The sequence below is a fragment of the Salmo salar genome, chromosome 18, assembly GCF_965601325.2.
Source record: "Salmo salar chromosome 18, fSalSal1, whole genome shotgun sequence".
Classification (NCBI taxonomy): domain Eukaryota; kingdom Metazoa; phylum Chordata; class Actinopteri; order Salmoniformes; family Salmonidae; genus Salmo; species Salmo salar.
The window spans coordinates 87,987,289-87,996,076 of NC_138308.1; the positions used below are offsets into that span (position 1 = coordinate 87,987,289).

General features: G+C 46.4%; 1 protein-coding gene across 1 annotated transcript; it reads right to left on the reverse strand.

Moving 5' to 3' along the window:
- Window positions 1-5,578: 5,578 nt before the first annotated feature.
- On the reverse strand, window positions 5,579-7,225 carry LOC145861703 (uncharacterized). Its single transcript, XM_082964587.1, has 2 exons — window positions 5,718-7,225; window positions 5,579-5,586 (listed from the first exon to the last, which is right to left on the reverse strand). Exons 1-2 carry the CDS (start codon window positions 7,201-7,203, stop codon window positions 5,579-5,581), a joined length of 1,494 nt encoding a protein of 497 aa, XP_082820713.1. The 5' UTR covers window positions 7,204-7,225.
- Window positions 7,226-8,788: the final 1,563 nt, after the last annotated feature.

Sequence of the window (8,788 nt, forward strand, 5' to 3'; positions counted from 1 at the left end):
AGGTTGTGAGGGACTTGTTTCCGGCGAGGTACTGGTTGAAGTTTCTGTTACACCTGAGGACATAGCTGTAGTTGTTTCCATTGTATCTTTGGCTGTTTCTGGTGTCATTGTCACTTCCGATGTTGAAAACGTAGCTTCCACAGTTGCACTTGTTAAACCAGCTGTGGTCGATGTTGATTCTTCAGCAGATGTGCTTGCTTCAGAAGTTGTTGTTGATGCCTCACTTGATGTTGAGGTACCAGCAGTGCTAGGTAATGACTCACTTGTAATGTCAGAGGGCACTGATGTTTGATCAGAAGTAATTGTGGGAGACAGGCTTGTTACAGTCTCCAGGCTAGCTGATGGTTCTTCTGTAACAATGGTAGCTGTTTCAGCTGAAATTGTCGTCATTTCTAACGTTGTTGTGTGTTCTTCAGGGGTCGTTCCCGCTGCAGTTGTGGAGACAGTTGGGTCTGCAGTTGTACTTTCAGTTCCCTGGGTAGATGAGAGTCCAACGGTATTGGCCGATATTTGCCCCTCTGTGACTGCTGAAGTTAGTTCATTTGTAGTGGCAGGCTCACTGGTAATCGTAGAAGGTTGTGAGGGACTTGTTTCCGGCGAGGTACTGGTTGAAGTTTCTGTTACACCTGAGGACATAGCTGTAGTTGTTTCCATTGTGTCTTTGGTTGATTCTGGTGTCATGGTCACTCCCGATGTTGAAAACGTAGCTTCCGCAGTTGTTAAACTAGCTGAGGTCGCTATCGATTCTTCAGCAGATGTGTTTACTTCAGAAGTTGTTGATCCCTTACTTGGAGTTGAGGTACCAGCAGTGCTAGTTAGAGACTCACTTGTAACGTCAGAGGGCACTGATGTGTGACCAGAAGTAATTGTGGGAGATGGGCTTGTCACAGTCTCTGGGCTAGCTGATGGTTCTTGTGTAACCATGGTAGCTGTTTCAGCTGAAAATGTTGTCATTTCTAACGTTGTTGTGCGTTCTTCAGGGGTCGTTCCCGCTGCAGTTGTGGAGTCAGTTGGGTCTGCAGTTGTACTTTCAGTTCTCTGGGTAGATGAGAGTCCAACGGTAGTGGAAGATATTTGCCCGTCTGTGACTGCTGAAGTTCTTTCATTTGTAGTGGCAGGCTCACTGGTAATTGTAGAAGGTTGTGAGGGACTTGTTTCCGTCGAGGTACTGGTTGAAGTTTCTGTTACACCTGAGGACATAGCTGTAGTTGTTTCCATTGTATCTTTGGCTGTTTCTGGTGTCATAGTCACTCCCGATGTTGAAAACGTAGCTTCCACATTTGCACTTGTTAAACCAGCTGAGGTCGATGTTGATTCTTCAGCAGATGTGTTTGCTTCAGAAGTTGTTGTTGATGCAATACTTGATGTTGAGGTACCAGCAGTGCTAGTTAGAGACTCACTTGTAACGTCAGAGTACACAGATGTGTGCCCAGAAGTGATTGTGGGAGACGAGCTTGTCACAGTCTCTGTGCTAGCTGATGGTTCTTGTGTAACAATGGTAGATGCTTTCTCTGGAATACTTGTCATTTCTAACGTTGTTGTGTGTTCTTCAGCGGTCGTTCCCACTGCAGTTGTGGAGTCAGATGGGTCTGCAGTTGTACTTTCAGTTCTCTGGGTAGGTGAGAGTCCAACGGTAGTGGAAGATATTTGCCCGTCTGTGACTGCTGAAGTTCGTTCATTTGTAGTGGCAGGCTCACTGGTAATCGGAGAAGGTTGTGAGGGACTTGTTTCCGGCGAGGTACTTGTTGAAGTTTCTGTTACACCTGAGGACATAGCTGTAGTTGTTTCCATTGTGTCTTTGGTTGATTCTGGTGTCATGGTCACTCCCGATGTTGAAAACGTAGCTTCCGCAGTTGTTAAACTAGCTGAGGTCGCTATCGATTCTTCAGCAGATGTGTTTACTTCAGAAGTTGTTGATCCCTTACTTGATGTTGAGGTACCAGCAGTGCTAGTTAGAGACTCACTTGTAACGTCAGAGGACACTGATGTGTGCCCAGAAGTGATTGTGGGAGACGGGCTTGTCACAGTCTCTGTGCTAGCTGATGGTTCTTGTGTAACAATGGTAGATGCTTCAGCTGGAATACTTGTCATTTCTAACGTTGTTGTGTGTTCTTCAGCGGTCGTTCCCGCTGCAGTTGTGGAGTCAGTTGGGTCTGCAGTTGTACTTTCAGTTCTCTGGGTAGATGAGAGTCCAACGGTAGTGGAAGATATTTGCCCGTCTGTGACTGCTGAAGTTCGTTCATTTGTAGTGGCAGGCTCACTGGTAATCGTAGAAGGTTGTGAGGGAGTTGTTTCCGGCGAGGTACTGGTTGAAGTTTCTGTTACACCTGAGGACATAGCTGTAGTTGTTTCCATTGGGTCTTTGGCTGTTTCTGGTGTCATTGTCACTTCCGATGTTGAAAACGTAGCTTCCACAGTTGCACTTGTTAAACCAGCTGTGGTCGATGTTGATTCTTCAGCAGATGTGCTTGCTTCAGAAGTTGTTGTTGATGCCTCACTTGATGTTGAGGTACCAGCAGTGCTAGGTAATGACTCACTTGTAATGTCAGAGGGCACTGATGTTTGATCAGAAGTAATTGTGGGAGACAGGCTTGTTACAGTCTCCGGGCTAGCTGATGGTTCTTCTGTAACAATGGTAGCTGTTTCAGCTGAAATTGTCGTCATTTCTAACGTTGTTGTGTGTTCTTCAGGGGTCGTTCCCGCTGCAGTTGTGGAGACAGTTGGGTCTGCAGTTGTACTTTCAGTTCCCTGGGTAGATGAGAGTCCAACGGTTGTGGCCGATATTTGCCCCTCTGTGACTGCTGAAGTTAGTTCATTTGTAGTGGCAGGCTCACTGGTAATCGGAGAAGGTTGTGAGGGACTTGTTTCCGGCGAGGTACTTGTTGAAGTTTCTGTTACACCTGAGGACATAGCTGTAGTTGTTTCCATTGTGTCTTTGGTTGATTCTGGTGTCATGGTCACTCCCGATGTTGAAAACGTAGCTTCCGCAGTTGTTAAACTAGCTGAGGTCGCTATCGATTCTTCAGCAGATGTGTTTACTTCAGAAGTTGTTGATCCCTTACTTGATGTTGAGGTACCAGCAGTGCTAGTTAGAGACTCACTTGTAACGTCAGAGGACACTGATGTGTGCCCAGAAGTGATTGTGGGAGACGGGCTTGTCACAGTCTCTGTGCTAGCTGATGGTTCTTGTGTAACAATGGTAGATGCTTCAGCTGGAATACTTGTCATTTCTAACGTTGTTGTGTGTTCTTCAGCGGTCGTTCCCGCTGCAGTTGTGGAGTCAGTTGGGTCTGCAGTTGTACTTTCAGTTCTCTGGGTAGATGAGAGTCCAACGGTAGTGGAAGATATTTGCCCGTCTGTGACTGCTGAAGTTCGTTCATTTGTAGTGGCAGGCTCACTGGTAATCGTAGAAGGTTGTGAGGGACTTGTTTCCGGCGAGGTACTGGTTGAAGTTTCTGTTACACCTGAGGACATAGCTGTAGTTGTTTCCATTGTGTCTTTGGCTGTTTCTGGTGTCATTGTCACTTCCGATGTTGAAAACGTAGCTTCCACAGTTGCACTTGTTAAACCAGCTGTGGTCGATGTTGATTCTTCAGCAGATGTGCTTGCTTCAGAAGTTGTTGTTGATGCCTCACTTGATGTTGAGGTAGCAGCAGTGCTAGGTAATGACTCACTTGTAATGTCAGAGGGCACTGATGTTTGATCAGAAGTAATTGTGGGAGACAGGCTTGTTACAGTCTCCGGGCTAGCTGATGGTTCTTCTGTAACAATGGTAGCTGTTTCAGCTGAAATTGTCGTCATTTCTAACGTTGTTGTGTGTTCTTCAGGGGTCGTTCCCGCTGCAGTTGTGGAGACAGTTGGGTCTGCAGTTGTACTTTCAGTTCCCTGGGTAGATGAGAGTCCAACTGTTGTGGCCGATATTTGCCCCTCTGTGACTGCTGAAGTTAGTTCATTTGTAGTGGCAGGCTCACTGGTAATCGTAGAAGGTTGTGAGGGACTTGTTTCCGGCGAGGTACTGGTTGAAGTTTCTGTTACACCTGAGGACATAGCTGTAGTTGTTTCCATTGTGTCTTTGGTTGATTCTGGTGTCATGGTCACTCCCGATGTTGAAAACGTAGCTTCCGCAGTTGTTAAACTAGCTGAGGTCGCTATCGATTCTTCAGCAGATGTGTTTACTTCAGAAGTTGTTGATCCCTTACTTGATGTTGAGGTACCAGCAGTGCTAGTTAGAGACTCACTTGTAACGTCAGAGGACACTGATGTGTGCCCAGAAGTGATTGTGGGAGACGGGCTTGTCACAGTCTCTGTGCTAGCTGATGGTTCTTGTGTAACAATGGTAGATGCTTCAGCTGGAATACTTGTCATTTCTAACGTTGTTGTGTGTTCTTCAGCGGTCGTTCCCGCTGCAGTTGTGGAGTCAGTTGGGTCTGCAGTTGTACTTTCAGTTCTCTGGGTAGATGAGAGTCCAACGGTAGTGGAAGATATTTGCCCGTCTGTGACTGCTGAAGTTCGTTCATTTGTAGTGGCAGGTTCACTGGTAATCGTAGAAGGTTGTGAGGGACTTGTTTCCGGCGAGGTACTGGTTGAAGTTTCTGTTACACCTGAGGACATAGCTGTAGTTGTTTCCATTGTGTCTTTGGCTGTTTCTGGTGTCATTGTCACTTCCGATGTTGAAAACGTAGCTTCCACAGTTGCACTTGTTAAACCAGCTGTGGTCGATGTTGATTCTTCAGCAGATGTGCTTGCTTCAGAAGTTGTTGTTGATGCCTCACTTGATGTTGAGGTACCAGCAGTGCTAGGTAATGACTCACTTGTAATGTCAGAGGGCACTGATGTTTGATCAGAAGTAATTGTGGGAGACAGGCTTGTTACAGTCTCCGGGCTAGCTGATGGTTCTTCTGTAACAATGGTAGCTGTTTCAGCTGAAATTGTCGTCATTTCTAACGTTGTTGTGTGTTCTTCAGGGGTCGTTCCCGCTGCAGTTGTGGAGACAGTTGGGTCTGCAGTTGTACTTTCAGTTCCCTGGGTAGATGAGAGTCCAACGGTTGTGGCCGATATTTGCCCCTCTGTGACTGCTGAAGTTAGTTCATTTGTAGTGGCAGGCTCACTGGTAATCGTAGAAGGTTGTGAGGGACTTGTTTCCGGCGAGGTACTGGTTGAAGTTTCTGTTACACCTGAGGACATAGCTGTAGTTGTTTCCATTGTGTCTTTGGTTGATTCTGGTGTCATGGTGACTCCCGATGTTGAAAACGTAGCTTCCGCAGTTGTTAAACTAGCTGAGGTCGCTATCGATTCTTCAGCAGATGTGTTTACTTCAGAAGTTGTTGATCCCTTACTTGGAGTTGAGGTACCAGCAGTGCTAGTTAGAGACTCACTTGTAACGTCAGAGGGCACTGATGTGTGACCAGAAGTAATTGTGGGAGATGGGCTTGTCACAGTCTCTGGGCTAGCTGATGGTTCTTGTGTAACCATGGTAGCTGTTTCAGCTGAAAATGTTGTCATTTCTAACGTTGTTGTGCGTTCTTCAGGGGTCGTTCCCGCTGCAGTTGTGGAGTCAGTTGGGTCTGCAGTTGTACTTTCAGTTCTCTGGGTAGATGAGAGTCCAACGGTAGTGGAAGATATTTGCCCGTCTGTGACTGCTGAAGTTCGTTCATTTGTAGTGGCAGGCTCACTGGTAATCGTAGAAGGTTGTGAGGGACTTGTTTCCGGCAAGGTACTGGTTGAAGTTTCTGTTACACCTGAGGACATAGCTGTAGTTGTTTCCATTGTGTCTTTGGTTGATTCTGGTGTCATGGTCACTCCCGATGTTGAAAACGTAGCTTCCGCAGTTGTTAAACTAGCTGAGGTCGCTATCGATTCTTCAGCAGATGTGTTTACTTCAGAAGTTGTTGATCCCTTACTTGATGTTGAGGTACCAGCAGTGCTAGTTAGAGACTCACTTGTAACGTCAGAGGACACTGATGTGTGCCCAGAAGTGATTGTGGGAGACGGGCTTGTCACAGTCTCTGTGCTAGCTGATGGTTCTTGTGTAACAATGGTAGATGCTTCAGCTGGAATACTTGTCATTTCTAACGTTGTTGTGTGTTCTTCAGCGGTCGTTCCCGCTGCAGTTGTGGAGTCAGTTGGGTCTGCAGTTGTACTTTCAGTTCTCTGGGTAGATGAGAGTCCAACGGTAGTGGAAGATATTTGCCCGTCTGTGACTGCTGAAGTTCGTTCATTTGTAGTGGCAGGTTCACTGGTAATCGTAGAAGGTTGTGAGGGACTTGTTTCCGGCGAGGTACTGGTTGAAGTTTCTGTTACACCTGAGGACATAGCTGTAGTTGTTTCCATTGTGTCTTTGGCTGTTTCTGGTGTCATTGTCACTTCCGATGTTGAAAACGTAGCTTCCACAGTTGCACTTGTTAAACCAGCTGTGGTCGATGTTGATTCTTCAGCAGATGTGCTTGCTTCAGAAGTTGTTGTTGATGCCTCACTTGATGTTGAGGTACCAGCAGTGCTAGGTAATGACTCACTTGTAATGTCAGAGGGCACTGATGTTTGATCAGAAGTAATTGTGGGAGACAGGCTTGTTACAGTCTCCGGGCTAGCTGATGGTTCTTCTGTAACAATGGTAGCTGTTTCAGCTGAAATTGTCGTCATTTCTAACGTTGTTGTGTGTTCTTCAGGGGTCGTTCCCGCTGCAGTTGTGGAGACAGTTGGGTCTGCAGTTGTACTTTCAGTTCCCTGGGTAGATGAGAGTCCAACGGTTGTGGCCGATATTTGCCCCTCTGTGACTGCTGAAGTTAGTTCATTTGTAGTGGCAGGCTCACTGGTAATCGTAGAAGGTTGTGAGGGACTTGTTTCCGGCGAGGTACTGGTTGAAGTTTCTGTTACACCTGAGGACATAGCTGTAGTTGTTTCCATTGTGTCTTTGGTTGATTCTGGTGTCATGGTCACTCCCGATGTTGAAAACGTAGCTTCCGCAGTTGTTAAACTAGCTGAGGTCGCTATCGATTCTTCAGCAGATGTGTTTACTTCAGAAGTTGTTGATCCCTTACTTGGAGTTGAGGTACCAGCAGTGCTAGTTAGAGACTCACTTGTAACGTCAGAGGGCACTGATGTGTGACCAGAAGTAATTGTGGGAGATGGGCTTGTCACAGTCTCTGGGCTAGCTGATGGTTCTTGTGTAACCATGGTAGCTGTTTCAGCTGAAAATGTTGTCATTTCTAACGTTGTTGTGCGTTCTTCAGGGGTCGTTCCCGCTGCAGTTGTGGAGTCAGTTGGGTCCGCAGTTGTACTTTCAGTTCTCTGGGTAGATGAGAGTCCAACGGTAGTGGAAGATATTTGCCCGTCTGTGACTGCTGAAGTTCGTTCATTTGTAGTGGCAGGCTCACTGGTAATCGTAGAAGGTTGTGAGGGACTTGTTTCCGGCAAGGTACTGGTTGAAGTTTCTGTTACACCTGAGGACATAGCTGTAGTTGTTTCCATTGTATCTTTGGCTGTTTCTGGTGTCATAGTCACTCCCGATGTTGAAAACGTAGCTTCCACATTTGCACTTGTTAAACCAGCTGAGGTCGATGTTGATTCTTCAGCAGATGTGCTTTCTTCAGAAGTTGTTGTTGATGCCTTACTTGATGTTGAGGTACCAGCAGTGCTAGTTAGAGACTCACTTGTAACGTCAGAGGACACTGATGTGTGACCAGAAGTGATTGTGGGAGACGGGCTTGTCACAGTCTCTGTGCTAGCTGATGGTTCTTGTGTAACAATGGTAGATGCTTCAGCTGGAATACTTGTCATTTCTAACGTTGTTGTGTGTTCTTCAGCGGTCGTTCCCGCTGCAGTTGTGGAGTCAGTTGGGTCTGCAGTTGTACTTTCAGTTCTCTGGGTAGATGAGAGTCCAACGGTATTGGAAGATATTTGCCCGTCTGTGACTGCTGAAGTTCGTTCATTTGTAGTGGCAGGCTCACTGGTAATCGTAGAAGGTTGTGAGGGACTTGTTTCCGGCGAGGTACTGGTTGAAGTTTCTGTTACACCTGAGGACATAGCTGTAGTTGTTTCCATTGTGTCTTTGGCTGTTTCTGGTGTCATTGTCACTTCCGATGTTGAAAACGTAGCTTCCACAGTTGCACTTGTTAAACCAGCTGTGGTCGATGTTGATTCTTCAGCAGATGTGCTTGCTTCAGAAGTTGTTGTTGATGCCTCACTTGATGTTGAGGTACCAGCAGTGCTAGGTAATGACTCACTTGTAATGTCAGAGGGCACTGATGTTTGATCAGAAGTAATTGTGGGAGACAGGCTTGTTACAGTCTCCGGGCTAGCTGATGGTTCTTCTGTAACAATGGTAGCTGTTTCAGCTGAAATTGTCATCATTTCTAACGTTGTTGTGTGTTCTTCAGGGGTCGTTCCCGCTGCAGTTGTGGAGACAGTTGGGTCTGCAGTTGTACTTTCAGTTCCCTGGGTAGATGAGAGTCCAACGGTTGTGGCCGATATTTGCCCCTCTGTGACTGCTGAAGTTAGTTCATTTGTAGTGGCAGGCTCACTGGTAATCGTAGAAGATTGTGAGGGACTTGTTTCCGGCGAGGTACTGGTTGAAGTTTCTGTTACACCTGAGGACATAGCTGTAGTTGTTTCCATTGTATCTTTGGCTGTTTCTGGTGTCATAGTCACTCCCGATGTTGAAAACATAGCTTCCACATTTGCACTTGTTAAACCAGCTGAGGTCGATGTTGATTCTTCAGCAGATGTGCTTTCTTCAGAAGTTGTTGTTGATGCCTTACTTGATGTTGAGGTACCAGCAGTGCCAGTTAGA

What these genes read in the sequence shown, in the direction of transcription:
- LOC145861703 (XM_082964587.1), bottom strand. Translation starts at nt 7,203, where the DNA reads ATGACAACATTTTCAGCTGAAACAGCTACCATGGTTACACAAGAACCA.